Source organism: Pipra filicauda, unplaced genomic scaffold (assembly GCF_003945595.2).
Source record: "Pipra filicauda isolate LSUMZ 115617 unplaced genomic scaffold, ASM394559v2 scaffold509_size397805_pilon, whole genome shotgun sequence".
NCBI classification, from domain to species: Eukaryota; Metazoa; Chordata; class Aves; order Passeriformes; family Pipridae; genus Pipra; species Pipra filicauda.
This window is the reverse complement of record NW_024104653.1, coordinates 178,980-204,850: the sequence shown is the minus strand read 5'-3', so window position 1 is coordinate 204,850 and position 25,871 is coordinate 178,980. Positions and strand designations below refer to the sequence as shown.

Here is a 25,871-nt window from a genome sequence, read left to right as displayed (position 1 = left end):
TTCAGAGAACTATTTTTTGACGTCTGTAAAAATTCTTGTTTCAGTGCTATCTATAGCTTTACCCTTTTACGCTTAAGTGTGGTTTATGTGTTCTCAGTTATTACCAATAAGTGTCAATGAAACAACTTTGAAGGATATGGTGACTAACAGACATTGTCAAGAATTCAAGGTGCTCAAAAAAAAGTGAAAAAGTGCTCATTCTTTAAAACTTGAATTCAGAGCAAAAACATAATGCACAGGGCAAAATGCCCTAATAACTGCTGCTCCTGCAGGGACCTGGGAACCAGCTGGAGCTGGTGGGAAGCATGTTGGGAAGGAATAATAACAAGTATTGCTTCTCTTCCTCTCCAGAGACCCAAGGAAAACTGAAATTTGTCCCTTGGAAAGGAGACTGGGGCAGCAGTCTGCTCAGGGGGGGAGAGTTAAGGCTGGGTGAGAATTTTTGTCTGGCTCCCAAAAGAAACTGAACCAATAAAGGACCCAGAGCACGACTGGGTTAAATAAACCCCAAGAGGACTGGGGATGAAATCCTGGCAGGCAGGCAGGAGGAGAGCAAAGAAAATGAGAATATTTGTGTCAGGGTTGGAAATTCGGGTTTTTTTGTTTGAGGGGGTTTTTCAGTTTGTTTTGTTTGTTTAAGGGAGGACTACTGCACAGTACAAGAAGCACTAAGAAGCATGTGATGCCCCAGCCACAGGTTGGCTAGCAGCTGCATTGCTTAGTTATGCCTGTGCAAGCATGAACATCACAAGTCCCTTGAGTGGAGGGGACTTTGGGCAAGTGGAGTGGGGAAGGGGACAGAGGTGAGGTGAGGCAGTCAAGGTGCTGCAGGCCCTGTCTGTGCTCTGCTACAGGCAGAAGTGTGGGCTGTCAAGGGGTCATTGCAGCAGCAAGGGAAAACATGCTTGGCCCTAGAGATGTCTGCCCAGGGCAGCTGCCAGAGAGGGAGCACCCCAAGGTGATTTCATTCAGATCTCTCCTACCACACATGAACCACTTTTGGTAAACACTTGCAGTAGAGTTGACTCCCAATGCACTGAGACTGAAAGTCTTCAAGACCAAAGAAGTGTTCAAGACCCCAAAGATGGGGAGAACTTTTTTGCTTGTCTGAGAAGTTCTGCTATCCACTGGTCTAAGGGCAGCTGGGAGAGGGTGCAGTGAATTACCCCATGAGACACAGGAAACTGCAACAATGCCTCTGCAGGTTGAGGACAGGGATAAGGTGCTGCTATCAAACCAGCCATGAATGTAGGTAAATCAGACAAGAAATTTTTCGATCCTTCTCCAGAAAATAAATTTTTGAAAACAGGAGATGACCTTGGGTAAACTTATGAAACAGAAAGACAGGTCGAGGAGGTAAAGCAAAGGAGAACTTCTGCACATTTTCCTCATCTTCAGATAAAGCTGTGTGGCTATACACAAGTACAACAACTCCTGAACTTTGGCTCCTTTATTTATAAAACAATATACTAATCTTAATCCCAGGACACACTGACGTAACTGAATGTCATACTTTCCAAATAGAATGGATTGCATTCCCATGATAAAATAAATACATTCCAGCAGTGAGCCCCACAGCAAATAACAGAGCTCCAACAGCTGGAGAAGCTGGGGCAAGAGGTACAACAATTGAGTTGTGTTGTTGAAGCCCAAAAGCAAAGTTTTTGCTGGCAGCATTCTAGGAAAAGCTATTATAAATGCAATGCTACCAAAAAAGTGCTCTTTTCTTTCTAACTCTATGCTGCATGCAAAAGCTGTTAAAAAATCTTAGGTAAGCAAATACACTCTTTTCCATATGACCTTCTCTTTGATGTTTTCAAAAATAGATTGTCTTTTTAGTTTAACACAATATTTGTCAGCTTTTATTTATAGTTTAAAAGAAAGACCTCCCGCGAACTGTCACCAAAAACGCCCTTCTAAAGGCATGCTGTCAGGAGAAAGGCTTTCCTTTCCTGAGTGCCATCCTGTGCTCAAGTACATTTTACTGTAACTAAGATAGAAATGCCTCCAGCAATCATTGCATCTTCAATCAGCTGGACACATCACTTGCCTAAGAGCCATTTTTAATCTGTATTACATGAAAATGAGGGTTAAATACAACAGATAACCAAGCAGCAATGGTTTGCTGTCATGTACGCTCTCTTTTTTTTAATTTATTTTATAAAATAAGCAGGCACTAAAAACTTTAAAGAACATTTTTATTCTTAACTAATGTGTAGGGGGCAAGAGCAATATTTGCAGCAGTATGATACAACAGCATATTACCCAAGTCTACATGACTTGGCATGGTTTGTTTTTTTAACTTGGAAACTGTAATGAAAGGCCATGGCACTTTACAAGCTGGTTCTACTCTGTGGGTATCAAAAATGAAAAACTGAAATGTCACATAGTTAGTACAAATTCAGCATAATGTAAGCAGGCATGACCCAGGACAGATTACAGATTGCAATATGTTTAGGACCTCCTTTGCTGAGAGTTAGAGAGATTCCTATCATTTACGGGACATCTTCAAAGGCAGCGCAGGACTTTATTCCCTTATCTGCTATTCAGTGACTTACTGAGATGGAAAGAGACAAGTATGTGCAGGTCAATAAAATGTAGTCCTCTGTAAAGTCCATATTTACTTCAGCTGTCAAACAAAGAAGGATTGTCCCATGTTTTGATCCTTGCAGGAGCTCAGCATTTAGTGTTAACACTTCAGTCAAAGCTGATATGCTTATAGTGGCTGCTGCTGAAGACTATGTATGTTTTTTGTTTTGTGACTGAATAGTATGACATACAAAAGTGAGGCCAAACCCCTGGGAGTCTGCTTTAACATGTTTTTATCCTCAGTTTGTGATAGTAGACTTCTGGGCTTTGGAAGCTGCAAAGTTCACTTACTCACAACCCAAAGGGCATTTTTGCCACATTTTGTCACTTGATGAAACAGTCTTTAAGTCAGTTTGTTGAGTTCAGCACTATCTGTTGCATCTTTGTGATGGCTCTTTTCATTTTTCTGTTTGTATTTTATGTGGAAAAATGCACCCCCTAAAATGGCACCTGAAAAACAGAGAGCATTCATCAGTAAAGGGAAGAGAAAACTTTCTAAAAAGATGTTTCAGCAAGGGCCCTGACATCTACACTGTAATATCCATGGTGCTTTACCTCTTGAATAGAAACAAACAGCTTTGGGGAATGACCATGAAGCCTTGGACCAATAGCATGGACCCAAGGAGCTGGTGGGCAGGATCAACTGCCCTGGGGCTCAGAGGCCTTCCCCCAGAGAAGAACTTCACCTCTAGGATCTGATCAGATGGCAAAGTGTCTATTTTGGCCTTCCTCCCTTTGAGCAGGGATTTGTCATGTTTGTCATGATAGATGACTGTCCCACTCTAGCAGCGTTGGTGCAGCCACACCTTGAGCACAATGTGCTGTTCTGGGCCTCACACTTGAAGAAGGATGTTAAGGAACGGGAATGTGCCCAGAGAACAGAAACAAAGCTGGTGAAAGAACTGGAAGGAATGTCCTAGGAGAAGTGGCTGAGGACTTTGGGCTTGTCTAGTTTGGAGAAAAGAAGGTTGTAAGGTGACCTCACTGCTCTCTAGAGCTCCATGAGGAGTGGGAAGAGAGGTGCTGAGCTCTTCTCCCTGGTATCCAGGGATAGGACATGTGGGAATGGTTTGAAGCTGCACCACGGGAGGTTTGGATTGGACATTAGGAAGCATTTTTTTACTGAGAGAGTGGTCAAACACTAGAAAAGGCTTCCTAGAGAGGTGTTCGATGCCCCAAACCTGTCAACATTTAAGAGGCAATTGGACAATGCCCTTAAAAATATGCTTTAACTTTTGGTCAGCCCTGAAACGGTCAGGCAATGGGACTAGATGATCATTGTAGGTCCCTTCTAACTGAAATATTCTATTCTATCCTAATACTAAAAAATATTTTGTCTTGTTTTGAAAAAAGTTTTAAGCTACTTGTTGAAGTTGCATCAGCTCGAGCCTGTAAGAACATAATACCATTCAGTACTGCTTAATAATGTAACTATACTTTGTTCATGTAAATTCCCACAGTTCAGAGTAACTCTCCATATGAATAAGGTAAACCTACAAAGCTGAAATAAATGAATAAAATCATAACTATAAGCTATGGGTACAGATATTTTAAGTGTGACATCCCTGGAAACTTCAATATTGTCACTATAATCTGGGTGCCCAAGACAAGGCTCCAATCCCTTCCTTGACAAAGAAAAGGCAGTAGGTAACAATGAAGTGACAATATGCTACAAGTGCAGCCGTTTCTTCTGTCCTAGCTGATTGCTATGCCACTGTATGTTGATTAAAAAGCACAAAGTAAAGAAAGCTTTTCTTGAGACCAAACACTTAAGTTTTCAGCAATCATGGTACACAATCATGAGATCTCCCCTCTTTCATCCTGCAGCATTCATGACAAAATTTCATCCAACAAGTGAATTAGTGTCAGAAATGCAGCAGCACCACCATATCTCAGAGATCTGGCTTCAAATCAGCCAAGAAAAGTGACTTACCAATGATGAGCAGGACAGCAATTAGAATCCCAATTGCCTGCCCAGCGGTTGGCAAGGAGTGCTGACGCTCTACTTCAATAAAGCACGACTTTTCACTTGAACACTTGCAGATGTTTACTGCAAAAAGAAATGCCATAAGGTTAATGAGAAGTTTAGTAGTTACATTTGGTTAGTCATAAATATACCTGCTGTCTTGAAACTAGTAGTTCTGTGTACAGTATACCTTTAAGATGCACCTTGTTTTCCAAAGCTGGCTTTCCATTGTCATTAAGTATTATTGGAACGTTATAAATCTTCTCTTCAAAGTTAGGATGTTTTGGAGAGAGGTAAGCATGAGTAGCTGTAAGTAGGAAATGGGACATTCATGTCAGCAAAAGAAAGAAATTTATCTCAACATTCATACCAGTTGCAAATGTGCTTTTTTTAAGGTTGCTTTGCATGTGATGGTAGTTCCTGTTTTTTCCCTGTCTTCCAAGGTCTCATTGGCTTGCAGACATGAATTAAAAAGGGATTATCCAAAAGCCTAGTCTGGCCTCCAGCATAATACAATCATAAAATTTCCTTCCTGATTTCTACACCGACCCAAATCTGACATTGGGTAGTGCAACACTGATAGCATCACATCTAAACCAAGAATAGCCCTCTATACTCATAGAGACCAATACCATTTTAAATTGTTCACAAAGTAATTTAGTAGGATGGGCCATCCTTCTAGTCCACTTACACAGTTGCATCTGAGACACTTTAAAATTTGGAAAAGCCTATAACAGCCACTGAGATCGGATCAAAGTTCTACTAATGTCAGGATCATGTTTTTAGATCAAGTGGAGATTGTGAGCATATATTTTATTTTTTCCTTCAACAATTTTCAGCTCAGGGGCTTCTTGAGCAAGATGTAATTTCTTGCTTTGAACTTGTAGAAAATTTAGATAACATCCTGTGACAGCAAGTTCCAAAGTCAATTAGCTCCTCATTCTATCTGCACGGGAAATAACTCCACAAGCTTCATTTAAGGTCCCTAGGTTTGTATACTGGAAGAGAGGGCAAAGAATGAACCTTTGGCCACCCCGACCATAGCATTCATGATTTTATAACTCTCTATCGTATTTTTTCCCTACTGTCTTCCAAGATAAAAGGTAGTAGCTTACTTTGCTGCTCCTATGCACTTTCTTATATCAGGCTACTCTATAACTCTCATTATCCTTGTTACCCTAAACCTGTTTCCAGTTATACTGCATCTTTGTGGAGATAGAGACTGGAATTCAATATTTGAACAAATCATGGATTTATACAAGGGCATAATGGTGTTCTCTGGTTATCTTCTCTGGTTCTTTCCTAGTAATTCTCAATATTTGATCTGCTTTTCTGAACACTGCTGATAAATTGATCTCACGTTTCCGTGAAACTGCTTACAGGTCGCCTTCCTGACTCATAATGGCCAGCTCAGCACCCATGATTTCAAAAGCGAGTTTGTGAGTCCAGGGTCCATTAGCATCTGCTATGCTGTTGTTCAGCCAACTCAGTCTTGCTAGAATGTTCTGAAATTCTTCACACTTGGTTCCTACTCCAATAACTTTGTATAATGAGTAAATTTTGGCTTCTCATAGCATACCTATATGTATTGAATTATGCAGATCCTAGCAAAAAAACCTTTGGAAAACCACACATGAATTCCCTTCACTGCAAGAGCTGACCATTTACTCCAACTCCTGAATTTTAAATTATTATTTACCCTTTCATAACTTGTCCCTTTAACACCGTGGCAACCCAATTTTCTCTAGTGGGACACTTCATCAAACACATTTTATGAATTCAGACAGGCTCTATCAGCCAAGCACTTATCCTTGCGTTTATTGCCCCCTTCAAAGTGTTCCATTCGGTTTGTGAGGCACGACTTTGTTTTGCACAGGAAATGTCAGAAATGTACAGTTTGCAAACTGCTCTGTTTCTTTTTCATCAATGATGTGTAGTCCTTAAGCACATAGTACATGTCATTCTTACCTGCTTCTCCTCTCACAAGTAATCATGAGATTTTAGCTTGCAACATACTACATGTCATCTCTTGAAAAAAATAATTAATGACTTAGGTGTTCTCAACAACCTAATTTTTTTTCTGCATGGAATACTGGATATGCAATAACAGGAGTGAAAAGGAATTAAATATTTCTTTATATTTCCCAGAGTACTAAGAGAGTCCCATATCATTGTAAGAGTAGCTGTATTAGCTTACCATTGACTTTTGAGATTTCCCAATTATTTCTTGTATTAACATCATCCGGAAGGGAAAACGTAAATTTTGAATAAAACCACTGTTCATCAGCATCAGTAGCTTGAATCAGAGTTCTCTCTCCTCCCCTGACCGGGTAGCAGAAGAAAGCAGGATTATCCTTAACTAAATATGGAAGGTTGTCATTCACATCCTGTAAGTGGAGAATCAAGGATGTTCTGGATTTCTGAGCTGCGTTATCTGTAGAGTTTAACAGAATGCAAAGTTACATGGACATCTTGAATTCACATGCTGGGTTGTTGCATTTGCAGCTATTCTAGAGGTACCAATAACTATCAACATGTCCAGAGGACAGAAACAAAGCTGGTGAAAGAGCTGGAAGGAAGTGAAGAGTGTCATTGTGCCTGAAGGTTGCAGTGGCAAGGTCTCAGGAGGACCTGAGGAATTCATGGTAGTTGCCACTACTTTTTAACAAGTATGGTTTATTTATCACCAGCTCTTGCTTACTTCAGAGCACTAGCAAGGGTAAGGAGGCAGACAGACCATCATATCTAGTAAGTGATCATATCCAAGGTGACCAGTGCTCTTTGGAGCTCTTTTAAGCATGAAACTCCTTAAGTTTCGCACCTCTCTTCTGTATACAGGAAATACAAGTCAATACTGAAAGATTCTAATGGCTGGGATTAGAAGCCCTAATATATTTCAGAGTTGATAGCATATTAGTTTTATTCATAATAGAATGAAATTCTGTACAAGGCTGCAGACTACTCTCCAGGTATGTTTTCAGGAAGCCTAAAGATATCTGTATGAAAGACTAAAATCTTTACAGCTATAGAGGAAAAAGTGGCAGAAAATGTTGAAGCTGAAAACACCGAGGAAATTCTAACCCTCTTTATATGTCATGTGGCTCAAGTAAATATAAGATCACGTGGTAGCTAACTTCATGAAAACTGTTTTAATCCTCATTACCTACAGCATCAAGATTTCTTTAAGAAAGTTAAAATCTTAAGAAATATATACTTCTAAGGATACATCATAGGATGTATATCTAAGGATACATGTTCCTGTACTTTTCATGGGTTTAATCATGGGAGGTATGATAATTCCTCATAAAAGAGTAAGGACAGGTGATTCCTCTGTGTGTATATGTGGTTGTTTCGTCACTTACTCAGCTCTGTTGCAACAACATCTATTGTGTACATTTCTGTTTCTTCTCGATCCAAACGGGAAGCAGTGTATACCTGCCCAGTGATTGAATTAATTCTCAGCCATTTCTTCACATCACCTTCTAAGGAGTATCTTTCGAAAGAAACGGAAAAAAAAAATCACATACGCTATTCTGAAGTAGAAAAAGAATCTGACAAAGCAAACTGATTTTAGCCAAGCAGCTTGGTTACAATTGTACTCAAAGACAGGGTTCTTGGAAAAGTCACAGTACTACAGCCAAGCCGGAGATACAGAAGAAGAGAGGCCAAAATCATCCAGAATAAGAGTGAGAGTAGAAGCATGGAAATGCCACCACTACTCCATGTCACTCTCTCCTCATTGCATTTCCCATGCCTTGGTTTCGCTGGGGGCACAAGCCAAAGGCTTGGGGGGAAGAGGAAGCAGTGCAGCCAGACACCCTATTTTGGATCAGCCAGGGAACAGGATCCCCAGCTGGACTACAGTGGATATCTGCTGCCTGTCTGGAGAAGCTTGACAGAAGCAATTACTATTGCATAGCCTTGAAACAGAGTGTGCTTTAAACATCACCACATAATTGCCTTTATATCATTGTTTAAAAAAACACCAAGGTCTCTGGGTATTTACTTATACAAATTTAATCATGAATATGCCAGTTAAAGCACGGGCACTTGCTTGAGTAGAAGCAACCTGACCTTCTCACTCAAAGTTTTTGTTCTTTCGGTACCCCTTACATTAGAAACAGCATGCTAACATGCTTGTACATCTTCTACTTTTTATACTTTTTATTTTATGCTCTTTAATCTATTTTTTAGCACAAATGTGGTTTATGTATTTGTGAATATTTGTCATCTGTCTCTGTCATCATCCCCTGGAGCTTCTGGACTATGTGGCTCACTTTCAAACCAGTTTGACAGAAGGCCAAACGTGATAAGTTGCCAAAAGTTAGAGGAAAGTAGAAAGCCAGATGAGAAACCTCTGGGAATAAAAATCCACTGGAGGCCTAAGAGTTATATTCTACAACTCTATTAACTACTTGGTGGTTTGCTAAATTTTAGTTAAATTTCGATAACTATTTGTTGATTTGTTCAGCATTCCAGCTGAGAATGGTGCAGCAAGAGCCCCAGATAATTCTCCTATCTGACTCTACTGTGTAAGGTACATTTACACCATGCAACATGGCACAGGAATTGGCTTGTACAGAGCTTTGCATCAGCAGTAGAAGCAAGCTTATTATCTTTGACAGATGGGAAAGAAAACGAATTAATTGTTAACTGCAGACTTGAGGTTGTGTGTTTTGATGGAGTAAAGCCATGTGTGGTTTCCTGTGTGACATGAAGAGCAGCTACTCTCCTAGTGGTTCTTAAGGGTACGCAGTATATTCTTCATTCATTTGTTAAAGGCATTATGGATATGGAAAACCTGTTATTCTCAGACCAGCTCTGCCTTTTTCCTGGAGAAATATATTGGCCTTCTTCCCTAGTGGTTTTCTGTTTCAAGGGCCCCACCGGCTGATGCTTATCACAGTACAGAGAGAAATCTGGTCAGAAAAGCACTGTCCAGCAGGTGGGTCACTGGCCATCACCCCACCACACCTCTGCTTTCTACTAGGAAACAAGATTTCTGTAAAAAAAGTATTTTCCTGCATGCCAAATATTGGGCATATTTTCCTCGTACCTTCTTTAGAACAATTTTCAAAATACTAAATTCAATGAATTAATTACATCACACTTTTTTACCGTACAGAATCCCCCTCAGGATCATAGGCCTCCACAGTCATGACCAGGGTATTGACAGGAACGTCTTCAGACACTTCTTCTTGGTAAACTGGCTTGAGGAAAACAGGTGGCTCATCCTCATTTGTTAAGAAAACTTTAAACAGGGTAAGGGAACTTGAGTTGTACTGTACTCCTGGCACCAGCGGTTCGGGGTTTGTGGCATTGATCACCAGGTTGTACACTGGCTTTGTTTCAAAATCAAGAGCCTGGATTAGAAAAAGAAAAAGGTGCTTTAAGCAATGACCCTGCTGCCATGAAGAGCTTCAGTGAGAAACCACAAAGTCCCCCTCTTATCAAGGAGGAGATTGCATCCCAGATACAGACAAAACAAGGGAGAGCTGTCAGGAGAAAAATGACACTGAGAACAGTCAATTTAAATGAAACCATATGCCTGTTTAGGGGCCTCCTCAACAACTGCATTTTCTAATAATGTTGCCACCTGCCTAAGTTTAATAACTATATCCTGTTTACAGGACTAGTATTTATAGCTCTGTATGAGAAGGCCTCAAAGGAACTCTGGGTGCCAAAGGTCATGCAAGGGTTGTTACACTGCAGAGTTTCTCACAATTGCCTCCTTGGAAAAAAATGACACTGAGGTTGATCCTGAAGATGGTCCACCAAACGCTGCATCTGCCTGCCCTTGGCCTGGCCAGCAGCACATGAACTGGTTGCATACAACATGGTACCCCCCTTGGAAAATGAGCGATAAGTTTTCTGGACTCATAGTCCAAGCACCTTAAGAAGGCTAATTTCAAAGGGAGAGCAATTTTGCTATTGAAATTCGTGGACACAGCAAAAGCATTCTGCCGCGGTCCGAGAAGGGGGGAGGACCGTGGCACTACACAAGTCCGGGACATGAGGGTGGGGTGCAGGTAGAATGTATTTTTCACGTGTGCACTCCGTCTTTTGTCAGCTCGGGAGGGGAAAGGGCCAGAACACAAGGGTGGAGCATGAGACAGGCAAACAAGGGGACAAACCAAGGTAGGGACAGGGAAAAAAGGGGAGGAATGCAGGTGGAACCAGGGGAGGAAAGGGTGAACGGGGGCTGTCTCCTGTCTGCAGCTTCTCCAGCCAATCGGCAGAGAAACAGGGGAGCAGGGAGGCAAACAGGCCCGGATTTGCCCGGAAGACACAAACCCTGGGGGAACATACAATGTGTGTGTACATAATAACTATAAAGTCTGCATCATAAAGTCCGTTCAATCGCTGTACATATTTTTCCATTTCTGGAATCGTTCCCATTCCGATTATTGGTCCTTGACAGCATTCCTCATATTCATGTCTCCAGCATTCAGCATATGAACTGTATCACCCAATGCAGCACATGCTGACCTTGGCTTTGTTGCAGTCAATGTTTCCCTCAGCAGGAACAAACTGTCTCTCCATCCTGACATTGAGACTTGCTAGCCTCACTTTCACCTCCCATTGCAAAAGCCACCAATGGCCCAGAGCAACAGCAGGGAGGAGAACCTGCCCCATCACCACCCGCCACTACCACCATAGCCTATGGAAGCATTTAACTGGTTTTCTCTTTTCCTATGCAACTGCAAAATCACTCAAATGATGCAATTTTTTGTCTTTATGGTGCAAAAGGACCTACTTTGTTGGCCTTCGTTCTCTGCTGGAGAAGGAGCCAGCAGCTGAGCTGGTGAAGGGAGCTGCTGTTGATGGCTGGTGGTTAGGGGACAGCAAAGGCAGGAGGATAGGTGTGTGTGTGTGCCCACTTCACAGGTACAGTGCCTGACCCCAAGAGTGAAGCCTTCTGCAGTCTGCACCATGCTTAGAGTGTCCTCACCCCTCCACTAGCCAACACCACTCCCTGCAAATCATCACCAAGGCTGTTACTCTTTATGACAAATAAATAACAGTAAAGGAGAAGAATGAATCCATCTATTCACCTTGTTAATCTTCATGAACCCTCGGTTTGTTTTAGCATCTGTGTCTATGATGAATGTGTTGTTTGGATCTCCTTCGTGCACTTGGTAGATGATGAGGGAGCTCCCTGTGTCAGGCTCATCTCCATCGTGAGCTTGAATTTCTAATATCACAGTTCCTACTGGGACACTTTCTGCAATGGTCACGTTGTGATACTGAAGAGAGAGAGATCATTGAAACATGATACACCAAGCACCATCTGTGGACAAAAACTTGAGCACTACAACAAGTTTGCAACCCACAAACATGAATGTATTCTAACCCACACAAGTGAGGGACGGAAGTTTTTAGCCACACATTTGTCAAAAGTGATGGGATCTATGTTAGTGGGTAGACTACTAGTATAGTAACATTCACAATCCTTCACTTCCTCTGTTGTAACCACTTATGTGGTTCATGCAGTGCTCACAGAAGCATGGACAGCACAGTTCCTCAGTACCCCATGAGCACTCTGGCTACTCCCTGTTAAATATTTAATTGCTCTATGCACCACAGACTATGCACCACATTAGCATCTTAGCTCCATTGACTCTGATTGATGCCTGCCCTCATCCAGAAGCTTCATCTTGAGACCGGCTCCAGTACTGAGGCCTTGAGGCAAGGTGTACAACCTGCTATGTAGGCACCTAGTCTGCATGTGACTATTCTCCCATTGCCATCAACAGAGACCTGGGCAATGCAGTCAGCAAAGCCCCAAAAGCAACAAAGCTTTCCAAAAAGGACACCTACACTGGATGGGCCAGACAGCTGTCCTGAGCCCACTGCCTGCATTGCCTACAAGAATGGTGGGAGCTTGGACACCTAGATGTAGGCACTTCAGCCGCTTCAGTGTCTGCAAGGGAGGCTTGGGCCATCAGGCAGAAGTCACAAGAGGTCTGCAGTTCTCTCTGCCAGATGCCAGCACCTCCACCAGAGGAAAAGGCAAGAGCCTGATGCCCATTCTGGAACTGAGGGCCAGCAGGTATGTGTTTGGGCACAGATCACTGGACTACTATTCCTAGTCAAACCAAATAGGGCCTTTGATTTCCATCCACCTTCTGGCTGTTTTGGGTGCATTAATACTGTGTTTGGAAGGGAACTTAGGTGATGTTAGGTTTTTTCCAATTAGTTATTTAATTAATTTTAAAAGCTTTTCTTTCCCCCTTTTCTTTCAGAATTTACACTTCTGGAATAAATAATAAAATAATTTCTTTCTGTACATGTGGTTTTCCACTGAGCAAATCACCTTAAATTTGAGAATTAACTATGAGTGAGTCCCAGTGTTCACTGTTCAGATAGAGCCTATATACAGGCTTGCAGCAATACTCTGCCTTTATTTTCAGTAGTGGATTACTCTGTTACTTGTTCTGTAAATGGTTAGTTTCCCATTTACGTTCTACAGACATTGAACATACACTCAAACAATTGTCAAAAGCATCCAAAACAATGTTAAAAATACTCACATCTGATTTTTCAAAGATAGGAATTTGATCATTGATGTCAATGACATGTACTTCCACGTCACAGATTGTTTCAAATGCTGCATGGAAGAGACAAACAATGTCACAGCAGCCCCTCTGCCAAAAATAACTTTCCTCCAAAACGGTTCACTGTGAGCAAAAGTGAGCACTGTCAGATTGCCCAATCCAAGCAAAGTCCTGCCATTATAAGAAGCACTTGATCTCAAATACCTCTTGGTCACTGATGACCTCACTCTATCTTACCATTCACCTTTCCAATTTCTTGAGCATCGTCCCATCCTGCTTCATTTTATGTCCTTCACTTTTTAAACCATATCCCTTTACCAGGATGATGATAGCTGTGAATTGTGTTAGCTTTCTCAGTATCACTTTTGTGTGTCAAAAAGTGAGTCCTGGGTTGTTATGCTACCTTGTCCTGTTGGCAGGCCATCAGGCAGTACCCTCATTTTTGTTACAGCCAGACTTAAACTTCAAATCTGTATAAATCTAAGCACTACCTGAGCAGAAGGCATCCATAGCAAAGGAGGGTTGTGGGTTTAAAGCATAAAATGTCTGGTCATGTGCTGTTCATATGTAGCTGGATTTTAGTGTTTTACAGATGTGCTTCATGAGCTGAAAGTTAAGGAATATTCTAAGTAAACTCTTTGGATGAAATCTCAATAAGCATCCAAAACAAATCACCAGCTTTTCCCTCTGCAAGGTTTTCTATCTTCTGCCTAAATGATGCTATTTCATTTACAGACATGTCACACTTCTTTCTTTACATGCCAGTTCCTCCATCTATAAGTTTTGCTTAGCTATAAAGACTCCAGCACAAAGCTTTAAGCTTTAGCATGGCGTTCAGTTTCTTTTCCATTCAGTGAACCACAAACAACTCTTGGGAACTTACATAATGGACAAGATTCTTTTCAAAGTTTAATTTCAGCTCTTAATGTTCTCAAATACATTATCTGGACTGCTGAGCAGCTGTGTTTAATTTCTTGATTTTTTTTCAGTAAGTCCCTTTGAAAGATTTTGGGGGAAAATCACAATCATGATCTCTTCATTTTTTTTACCATGTGGAAGGAAATCTCTCACTGGAGAACTTATTAACAAGCTTCCCAATTTAGCCACACACTGACCTAGAGCTGTTTTCCTTTCATGCTTGCACTATGAATCATGATTAACTGCCCTGTGTCTCAAGAATGAGGCAAGTACCACACCAGAACAAGATAGTTTTCAATGCTACTGCCCGTGCAGTGAATCTTCCGTGTCTCTTCTTACATCCCTTGGACACTGAGCATGGGGGATGCTAGTGTCAACAGAGCTGTTCCAGTGTTTAACAGCAGGCATTACATACCTCCATCTGTCACCAGCACCTCCAATGAATAGTTGGATGCATAGAACTTGCTTAAGGAACGACCAGTTAACTGCAAAACCCCGGTGTCTTGCTGAACATAGAACAAATTGCTTGTGGGAACTTCAGGAACCTGACTTTTGATTTTGAACCGCAGGCGAGAGTTAAGGGTGTTCTCCTCATCCATGTCTGTAGCAAACAGGGTGCCAATATTGCTTCCTGTGGCAGAGTAGACACCAGAGTCAGGCAGATAATGCAGTGGTCCTGTTTCTCCACAGAGGTATACACTGGCAACAGTGATACCAATGCAAAGAGTAGAGGGTCAGTAAAAATAAAACTGCATGGAAAACATTGTGACAGACACAATAATTTCACTTCTGGGAGTTTTTCTTTTAACATCTCAACCTACTGTTTTAGGGTTGGGGCAGTCCAGAAGGACTGGGCCACGTATTTTGATCAGAAGAAGTGGCTATAACAACAGGCACTTCAGTCCTGAAACCAAATAACTGATGTGAAGATTTAGGGACAGATTTGGGTAATGGTCCACTGAAGTCAAAGTCATTGGGGAGTATCTGGACAAGGGAAAATGGTCTCATACCCCTTTTAGAGCATTATTTCTTGTATTAGTAATAAAAGGGGTGTTTTTCTTTTTACACTCTAAGCAGTTGTCCAAAACTGTGACTGTGAGAAAATGCAATTTTATGTTTTAAATGGAACAGCATTTTTGTAGTAGGTGTCTTGGGTCTGCTCCTCTCAGGTTATTGAAATCCTTTCCACACAAAAACAACAGGGTTATTTGCACGGAAAAACATTTGTCTAGGAGACCTACATTTTACTCTTTGGGATCAGAATTTCTACCTTCATTTGCACTCAGCTGGAAACAATAACAGGACTAGAATGATGTGTATAAATTAATAGAAGCTGTTTTCTTACCTCCAACTTCATTTTCTTGAACTTCAATTACAGTGAGGGCCTGCTTGCACACAGGGGGATTGTCATTAATGTCTTCCACAATAACATGAATTTGCAAAGGCTTGTCCGTCAATTCTCCCTGGTTATCTTTTGCGACCACAAAGAACGTATACTGCAATAAGAATAGCATGATTAGATTTTTTTTTTTTTTAATGTCCACTGTGATGATATTTTACATTTAAATATGTAACTAGAGAAGCGTTCCATGCAAATAAAGTGTCCTCTCATAAGTGTGTTCAGTATTTTCATTCTGTCAGAACTCTTCCATTACCTCTCAGTGCCTGAGGTCTGAGTTCTCAAAAGAATTTAAAATTCCTTGACTGCACTCTGGCCCTGCTCTTGCAAAAATTCAAGAAAAGCAGGAATAACTCCTTTTTGTCGCTTTGCAAATTCATCTGCTACACCTGGAGGTAGAATTTCTCCAGCATATCGATCTCTGGCCTATTCTGTGCCCAAATTTCCTCCAAGAACAAAAGGGAACAGAGGGTTTTCTGTCTAAAAGACCTCCAGATGGGAAACTTCAAGGTAACTTTACAGTTGCAATTCAAAGTTAAACTCTGCTTCTGGTGTGGAGAGATCTCTGAGGCTCCTGGGGTCTGAAGCAGTTCTGAAACATCCGAATCTTCTGCCCTCCACAAATGCCACCACCTATCTCTTGCTTATGCACCTACAATCCTGCCATAGGTGATCCATGTTGTACATTGTATACATGCTGTAGGCAGTGATTGCTACCGCCAGCTCAGTGGCAGGGTAACAACCTGAAGGCTGTTTACAATGTTGCACTTTCATATATATCAAGTCATTCCCAAACAGAAGTGGCAAGAAACAAAGCTTTTATTCATTTTTCCCCCTCTGTCCTTTCTATTGAGCTTTCTCATATTTACTCCCACACCAATAATCACTTTCCAGCTATGGTCTCTCGCATCAGTGAGGTTTTATGTGTTTACTTACAGTATCCTTTTCTTCCCTGTCCAGTGGCTTGGTCACATAAATAACCCCATCCTGACTGATGGAAAACGGGAGCCTGGGCAGCTTTTCTTTTTCAAAAATGTCATAAGTTACATTTGGCTCATTTGACTGCACCTAAAAGAAACCAAAAAAATAAGTCAGGATACGAAGTCAGAAGTGCAGACTGAGATTTAACAGGGATCATTTCTGGACCACAAACAGAAAAGATTGCATTCCTGTTAGTTTCATAAGCCAGAAAAATAACATTTTGGCAGGCTCCTGGGATGAACTGCAGAAAATCAGACTGATAATCCACCTCTGCTCTCTGAATTGTGTGGTGAAGCCATTGTACCCCAGTCTCTCCAGCCGTCCAGATAGGCTACAACACTTATTTTTTTATGGAAGGGTTTTGTGATATGGACCTAAATTGACACTAATTTATTCCATCTCCTTACACTGGCTCTTCCTGCCTGTTGTTTTGGTTTATGTAATTCAGAGAAGTGAAACAACAAAACAATTATCTGGTACCTATCTGCACATAGGTGTGTGCACACTCTTTGCATGCATCAAAGTCTGCGATGAAGAATCTTGACTGGGGTGCTGCAGATTTAAAATTAAATAAGTACACAGACTGTCAAATTAATGAAGGACTCAGTATTACTGTTTATGTTTCATACTATAAAGCAGCAACTGCATTTCATTTTTCCCTGGGCAGAATCAACATGTCATTGGCTGCCACATGAAATTTGTATACAAGTGACCCCAGAAAGGATGCACCATTGCATGGTAATCTTTCTTCCACGTGTTTTCACTCTGGACTTCCTTGGTCTGTCACTGAGACTAGTGAGAACAGCATCGAGTCGATTACTCTTGCAAACAGGACCCAGGGAATCCTGCCATGTTCGAGGGATGACGGCATTGAGGGTGTCAGTGCCAAGGCATTTTTCAAAGACAAATACTTCAGAAAGGCTCTTGGCCTGTTAGTTAATATGTACTGATTGTATGCATTGCTATTGGTCTGCAGTTATCAGCAAAATATTTTGTGTTTGCACTGTGAAAAGAGGAATACCATGGGAATGCAGGATGTGAAGGAGGATGTTTCAGTCCTCCCTAGGTACTTTTGATGTAGAAGGTGTGCTGCATGATACAAAACTGGTCACATAAGCTGTCCCTGATTGCGGGGGACTGCCCACAGCAGGGCTGTTATGGAGCTTCTCCCCTGCCAAGCTCTTCTGCAGCTGGAAGAATCTAACCTGAAAAATAACCTTCAACAGACTAACTCTTGATTTGCCCAAAGCCTGGAGGACCCATGACTGGACTTTGCATCTAAATTGAAGGGCAAAGTCCAATCACTCTAATGTTTGTATTGACTGTACCTCGGTCACCTTCAAATTGTTAACTTTCCTACTAAAAATAAGTCAATGAGACCTGCACTAACAATCATTTCCAAAGGATACCATATGAAAAATAACTGGGAGGTGTTGAAGTCCTTCTGAAGAGCCCAATGTTGAATGCAGTGGGGGAATCTTCCCAGTTAGCTGGGAGGAAACAACTCTGTGGCACCAAGAAGTGCAGGGAGTGTGGCCAAGGAGCCTACCTGGCTGATGTTGACAGGATGGACCTGGGTAGAGTTTTCTTGGATGCGGATGGTGGCGGGAGCTTTCCACAGGCTCTCCTTCACATGGATGATCACATCGGCACTGCTGGTGAAAGCATTTGTTGACATTCCTGCCATGTCCTTCACGGAAACAACAAGTGTGAAGGTGTCCTGCTTTTGAGGATCTAAGTAATAAGAGCCTAGAGACAGAGCAAAGAGCCAAGTGAAACGATGCAGAGGCTGTAGGGATGTTTCATCTCCCCGTTGCCTCCTTCATGCACTGTTTCTTTATTTGCTTCAGACTCACTCCTTAGATGGTCCTCTGTGACAAATCTCAGCAAGCAGTTTCTCTGAATGACGCAGCACGGCATCATGTAGATGTAATCCTATGAGACCTCTGTGCTGTGGTCTCATATTGTGCGGATGCCCTCACCCCAGTTAAGCACTTGTTCAGCCCAGCAGAAGAGACAGGCATTTCTAAATCATTGCAATTTAGTTGGGATCACATGGCTGGCTGAGTTTCCTCTGCATTTTTCATGTTACTGCTTTTGGTTCTCTAGATTTCAAGGAAGAGAATTAATCCCAAAATATGACGTACTGTAGTCCTGTGAGCCAGAGGATCTATTTCTCTTCTCAGTGTACTTTTAGATCCCAATACATTTCTGCTAACTTCTCTTGGATTTGGTGGGACACAAAACAAGTTCCCCAAAACCAGGGGCTCAGTGGAGTATGTCCCACTGACTACATTTATTCAGAATGTAACATCAGACCTGTGTTGTTTTGTTCCTATGTACACCCTGGAACTCATACTTGCTCTTTGAAAACAAGAATCTTTTTACATACCCGTCCTACTCGGTGAGATGGCTCCTGTTACATTATCAATCTGGAAAAGCATTTCTTTATAAGGGTTGGGAAAATGATGGAGAATGCTGTACGTCAGCTGTGCATGGGGAGTTGCAGGATTATCGCGGTCAGTGGCATGGACATACATGAAGGGTTTGCCTATTTGGATTAGAGAAGAAAAAGTGGTAAGAGAAGAGACTGAAAGCTCAACATATAGTCCATTCAAGGCAGAGCTCTCAAGCCAGAAAGGTAGCTTATGGGGAAGTGCCATTGATTCATATTTCATCTCTCATGGGAAGCCATGACTGTGTGTAGAGATCACACTGACTGTATGTCATCCCACAGGTCCTCTCCTCCCATCTCCACCAGTTGGATCACAATAGATGTGAAGACCAGTAGATGAAGAAGGTGACAGAGTTAAATCAGCAGAGAGTTATCTACCACATAAGAGTGCCTGAACCCAGAATGCAGCTCACTGGTATCTCTCTTTTAAGGACACTTTGCAGTTCTTACACAAATCAGTTCAACCCAAAGCACCTCAATAAAAGTGACCTACAGTTGTGACACAGTTTTAATTAAAGGAACAATTATACAGTGAAAAAATATAGAAATACATGGTAATGTAACTCAAATTTTACCTTTCGAGCACCAATGTAAATTTCAAAATATTTCTGACTTGGATGCAGTTAAGAATACAGTAATATATTTCAGAATGATTTTCTGACCCCACAGAGATTTATATGCATATTCTTTAGTGAAAGTTTCTTCTTGTGTCTATAGTCACAGTGATAACAGCAGTATGAGTCTTTTGTTTCATTTCCAAGATGAAACTGCTCTTTGATATTTTCCTGACTTATGGACTGGATCACTGCAATCCATAATCTAAGACTCTCTTCTAAATACTAAGGTTCAGTCCATGTTCTGAGAAGCATCAGTTACAGAAAACACGTACCCCATATGTACCCTGGCATTTTATTTTGCTGATGTGCAAAGAGTTACATATTTCTAGCATTCTCTTTCTGTGTAGTCTTTGGCAACCTTTAAACTTTAAACTCCTTCTAGCAGAGGAGGTTTTTTCAGTGCAATGGAGAAACCAGTCATATTTGCCTGCTAAGTGATACTTGCAAAGCAATAAGAACTATGAAATATTTTTGATTACACTCATCTCTTTGCACTACATAGTGGTGACCTCTTTGCCTTTTTATCATATTTATACAGGTTTTCATCCTTATTTTGTACAGTCCTGTGGGAAGGAAAACCAGTGATTTTGTAACTTGTTGAAATATAGCACCCACTTTATCTTCCTGTTTAATTTACCTACCTTCCTATAAACTATAATATTTAATTATTAAGATAATTACCTGGACGAGAGTTCTGCCTCACTACTCCAGCATATGTTATCTGGTCAAATTCTGGTGGGTTGTCATTGATGTCCTCCACATATATTGTAACAGCATATGGACCTTTCACTACATTTCCATTTACATCCAGACTTTCCACCTGATTTCAAAAAATAAGCAACAGCAAGGAAATATTTTCATGTAGGTAAATTAAAAGTCATAAATTAACATAAGGATGTCAAATGTCAAGTCATCCCTATTGTGACACAGGTCTGGTGAGAGTCATCACTGGGTAGCTCCCTCTACAAGGACAAATTTGCCACTGTAGCTCACCGGTAATAATTTGCCACAGTATATAATGCCAACAAAACAAAAGAACCCACTCGTGCTTCTGATGGCACTTTTCAGAGGATAATTTCTCACTTCCAGGCTCAGTAGACAACTTGTATTTTTGCACAGCTCAGAATTTATGTCTTTCTTTAAACAGAAACATATACTTCCTAAAGAACAAGTAGAAAACTCAACATGATATAGCATTTATAAATAATTGCTATTATAAATATCAACCAGGTAAATAGGCTGATCTAAAGGTTAGTAAAGAAAAATTAATTCTTATTTTTAATGACTTTTTTTCCAACAATTTGGCTTCTTATTCTCCAACATTCTTTGACTTTAAAGCACCAAGTATATACTGCATCTGTCAGACTTTATTTTATTTGCACATAGTAGACAAAATCATGATTATTTATGCCTAAACAAGCATAATTTTTTAGTTCTGTCATCACTTCTTGTCTATAAATGATTCACATGCTTAGGATTAATGTCTGGAGTTAGAAAATTGTCCTCTCTAATTCCAATCCAAGGGTGCTTTAGAGCTGAGAACTTGAAACCATTAAACCCGAAGTGTTGGACTTCAGAAAGATAGTTAAGGTTAGCTAAAAAATCATCATGTACTTTGTCTGTTCAGATACTGATCCTCTCATGGTCATTTCCTTCTCAGCTGCTAGTGCCTCAGAAAAAAACACCACCATTTTTGACATAGAATAACAGCACAAGGCTATACTGAGGCCAAAAGACTGCCTATCCACTGTCCCACACCCAACAGTGTTTACAATGAGATCCTTATGAAAAGGGTACAATAGCAGGACAAGCACACAAAGCTTTTTCCTTTAATAAACTCCAACACGTGCAAAACAGCTTTCTGCTGTTATCTAACATAGGTTAGATCTGTATCTCTCTGTCTAAATGTCTTTTACTCACACAATTTGTTACCATGCAGATTATAGCCTTCCTAAATAGAGTACAATAGTTTATTTTCCCACTCCAGACATGGAATTCACCCTATCAGTCTTCAGGGATAACAAACAAAACTCATTCATGAGGCCAGATTTCACTTCCAGTCAAGTATTCCCATATTTTAAGAGAGTTAAAGGACTGGTGTTGGTATCAGGATAATTTTTGTTTTCTCAACACAGCTTTGCTCCGCTAAGGAGCATTTTCCTGTGCAGCCTTTCAGAACTATGAAACCATGTGTCTTCCAGCAAAGCTCAATGTTAAAAGTGAAAATACTGTCTGTAAACATAGACAAAATAAAGAATTGGAAATTTCAACAGTTTTCTATTTATTTCAGGTTTACCAAAAGAGAGCGAATTTACTCTCTGATTTTCATTGAGTCTTTACCTGCAGCCAGTGCACGGGTTTGGTCTCCCAATCCAGAGACCCATTGAGATACAGGATGCCCTTCTCCGGCGCAATGTCTATTATTCCATCTTTATCACCAGACAATCTGAATGTCACAGCAGGTGGCTCAGATGTGAACTAAAATGGAAGAAAATCAGAGGGAAAATCATCCTTTTTCAACGTTTTCACCATAATAAAAATCATTCCATGCTTTTGTGACTTTTAAAATCTATTGCCAGAAGTGTGTTTGGCTGGGAGAATGATATTCTGAGAGTCTGCTCGAACAAATCTGCTCTTTTCTGATCCTCAACAGAGGAATTTTCACATTATTTCCTTAATGCTGCAAGAAATCCCAACTGTAGTTTGTTTCCAAAGCAAACGTATGCTTAGGACAGGGTTTTGTCTGAGCACGGGAATGGAAAAATGTGACACACATTCTCCATTTGCCTAGAAGCTGGATCTGTCCTCTGGTTATGGCTTTGGGAAGAAGAAAACCTCAGAGTCAAAGGAAAATTATGACACAAGTTACATGGAAACCCATTCCCTAGGAATGCTGATTTTATTAATCCCTGTCTTAGGATATCCTCTCAAAAATGTGTTTCATAGAGGGGGTTGTCTCCTGTTGTTTGCATGTAGACTCTCGAATTCCCAGAGAGAGGAATTAAAAATTAATTTCAGATCCTCTTGGGGGATTGTTCTTCCCACCAACACAGATGACGACACTCTATATGTGGTCTCTGAGTGCAGGCTATGGGGGTTTTGACCAGAGTGGATAACAAGAGACACTTGATTACCTGGTAAAGGATGCGCACACCCCCTCCTTCTGGAATAGAGAAATTCATGTCCTTCAGAGGCCCAGTTACATGAAGGTCCCCCAGATTAAGGCACATAGCCTGTGAGAGAGAGAGAAAAGAATAGAGGAAAACAGCTGAGGGTTGTCTGCTGTCACCATGCACAAACAGCAGCTTTCCATTACTGAGCTTCTTGCGAGTTATTTTGCTATAGTATAACAGCAGAGATTCTTACTGGTTTGCACTGAACATCTCCAGGTTCTTTAGTGCACATCCATATTTAAAAGCAGTGTTATTTATTAATTAATTTGAGAACAAACACCTGCCCCCTGCCCTTTTCTAACTACTACATAATTAAATGAGATTTGATCTACCTTCAACAGCAAACAGAAGCAGCAGAGATGAATGTAGACTGAGACCAAAAGAAAGTTTAGAAAATCGTTGCTGTATCACCTCTGTGTCCCCAGCAGGACCATCTATGTCCCATCTAGGGTCCCATCTAGGAGTCAAAAAGTCTTGTGGCAACTAATGTGTCTGGAGGCCAAATGCCACACCTGGGGATGGGGAGGAACAGGGACTGCACCCCTCATAATTTCCTCAGTAATTCAAATCTTTTTTTGTAAGGGAACAAGGTGGACCTCTCTGGGTCCCCTACCTCATCACCCTCAGTGCCATAGCCATCTGGACCAGTCACTGGAGCCCTGTGCCTTCACATCAGTTGCATATGAGTGCAAGCCACAGACAGAGCAAACATGTCCTCCTGATCTTTGTCTTCTACCTGATGGCAAAAATGCCATATGGTTCTGTCTCAGCCTCTGTCTTTTTCTTAATGTCTGGCAATATCTTCACATCATGTTTTTTTCTGCTGATTTTTTAATGAGTGTTATAACCACCACTTCCTAGCGCCCCAAGACCTCCAGACACACTTCTGCCCTAATGTTTCAGGGCTGTTCCTTTTTTCAAACAAAAAAGGTAAAGTGAAAATGAGCCTCCAAGGGCAGCCCTTGCACACAAGACAATTCAGGTGTGGTTCAGATAATCTACCTGTTTCTCCAAAAGCAAGACCAAACTCCCTTGAATACCTACTCTTCACTCCCTGTCTTGCCAATGCTGAGAATCTGCCTGCCAGAATTAGGGCTCCATCATTTGGCTGCACAGGTAAAATTCCCTTTCTTCCAGAGTAAAAATTACTTTATTATGCTTTACACATTTAGAGTCCCAGCGCCACCCTGTCCAACAGCCCATGGAGTTGAGCTCTGGGAGTGCGTGTTCTCTGCTGCATGACTTTTCCCCTGGATTTTGTCCTATTGCTGCTGGGACAGCTATTCAACCTCTCGCAGAAAAGCACAGTCTACATACTACCAAGGGAAAACTTAATTCTGCCTATGAAAAAAACATAGCTAAATTCAGCACAATTTACCCTAAAGCACTGCTCTCTGTGTGTGTGTCACAAGTGGTGTTCCAATAAAGCCAGATTCTCCTTAATAATAGCCAGAGATGTTGCCTTCCTTGTCCTTTGCCAACAAGAAAAGCAGAGTATTGTGAGAGATGGGGAAGGAGGGGGAAGGATGCTAGTGAATTCTAGTGTCAAAAGAAAAATATGAAAAAAAGCTATCTAATAGTTACACATCCAGGAAAGAGTAGTTACAGCTTCCTTTTACTGTTTCTGCTAAATGCCGACTGCTGGTCTCTGCCACAGACATGATAACAGGGACCCTGAATCTGACCTGCTAAGGCTGTTCCCATGTCACAGAAGTGAGCACAGCCTGGAGGCGTTTCTCAGGGTCATTTTGTGGACAGATTTTGCTTGATCCTGTTCCTTGCCATGAAGGAACAAAGGCTGATGCTATAAAACCCAACGAGTTCAAAGTGCAGTCTGTGAAGCAAGTAAGAGATATCACCTCTCTCGATTAAAACTACTTTATGTGGACCATAAATATTTTCAAACTTATGTCTATAACATGAATCACTACTCAGGAGTGAAAGGGAAAAGACACTTTACTCCTTGGTCCATATCCAGTGGCATCCCTTCTGAAGATGGCTATAATGCCTGCGGAGTGGCTGCATGGGGGGGTCAGCACTGCCATGGGCAGCAGCTTTTGCAATAAGAAGGAAAAAGGAGGTGCTCACTGCGGCACATCAGTCTTACCCCTCAGGGTGTCCATATTCTAAGGCATTTTTTACTGAACTTGAATTTTACTCTTTTTTTAAACTTTTTCTGTTAATTTCAATTGTGAAGCAGAAGCCACCACTGCTGTAGCCTTTACAAACATCATTAAATCTATTGAATTTAATACATGAGGTCCATAAATAACATAATTAATATATTTCAGTTCCAGAAAATCCTCTGAAAAGGGATTCACATAGACAGAATAATGAGGATACATAATTAATGTGCACAGTTTAAACTATGTGCCATTATAAGTCTTAGAATACATTTAATATGTCATCACACGTATGGATTATAATACAGAACACATGATACAGATGTCTTCACTGTTTGGTGATTTATTCCAGTATTTTTAAATCTTTTCAAGTATGAAATCCAGTTACTGGAAACAGTGATATCTAAAGATGAAGCACAAGAGGCAAAATAGGTAAATTGGTGCCTTTCGGGCTTTTTAAAGTTTTTTTCTTAATGATTGAGATGTCTTCTTAGCTTTCGGCCGTGAGATTGCACACACATTTTGGGGCCCCCCTCCCACACCCAGAGTTACAGGCCCTCTGCTGGCACAACTGCCAGCCTAACCTGCAGGCTGGCATACCCCATGGATTAGAGTTCAGAGGCTCACAGGTAACCTTTGCCATTTGCTCCAGATAAACAAAGAAAACCTGTAACTCACCGAGTGAATGACAAGCAGAAATTGAAGTCCACACAGCTTAAGCATACTGGAATATGCTTTGCTTCAGGTCCTACAAAGAAGAGATGACAGTCACTTTAACGTCATAGAGTTGGCCCAGTCTATTTGCAAACTAAGGCAACAGCTGAGCTTTCCTGAAGCTGCAGGAAGAGAGCTGAGGAGTGAGCTCTGAAGGACCAGGGGCAGCTCTGCCCATGGGAGGCGAGATCGCTGGTGTTCCAGGCTGTCCAAGAAGCCTGTGCCCATCAGACCTGTGCTCAATTGTGCAAGAGGTGCCACATGTTGTGAGAGCCCCAAAGAGCTGTCAGAGATTGAACCCAGTACACAAATTTAAGCCATGCAACCTCATTGTTACAATGATTCTGTCACGCAAGCTCCATTTTCGTTTCCCCTTTG

The 25,871-nt window shown here is 41.2% G+C and overlaps 1 protein-coding gene across 1 annotated transcript; it reads right to left on the bottom strand.

Moving 5' to 3' along the window:
• Positions 1-2,932: 2,932 nt before the first annotated feature.
• Positions 2,933-25,523, bottom strand: CDH17 (cadherin 17). The gene is made up of 17 exons (XM_027737325.2): positions 25,458-25,523; positions 22,618-22,716; positions 21,824-21,961; positions 20,165-20,303; positions 18,804-18,962; positions 17,961-18,160; positions 16,367-16,498; positions 15,377-15,527; positions 14,447-14,662; positions 13,090-13,166; positions 11,611-11,802; positions 9,674-9,918; positions 7,918-8,048; positions 6,753-6,989; positions 4,746-4,862; positions 4,523-4,639; positions 2,933-3,039 (listed from the first exon to the last, which is right to left on the bottom strand). Exons 1-17 carry the CDS (start codon positions 25,500-25,502, stop codon positions 2,933-2,935), a joined length of 2,502 nt encoding a protein of 833 aa, XP_027593126.1. The 5' UTR covers positions 25,503-25,523.
• Positions 25,524-25,871: the final 348 nt, after the last annotated feature.

Bases quoted from the DNA above. Each gene is read 5' to 3' on its own strand.
- CDH17 (XM_027737325.2), bottom strand. From the start codon at position 25,502: ATGCTTAAGCTGTGTGGACTTCAATTTCTGCTTGTCATTCACTCG. The intron at 15,528-16,366 runs GTAAGTAAACAC...TTCTTATTGCAG, and splicing joins ACAGGGAAGAAAAGGATACT to TATACGTTCTTTGTGGTCGC. The intron at 14,663-15,376 runs GTAAGAAAACAG...ACTCTGCCACAG, and splicing joins TCAAGAAAATGAAGTTGGAG to GAAGCAATATTGGCACCCTG.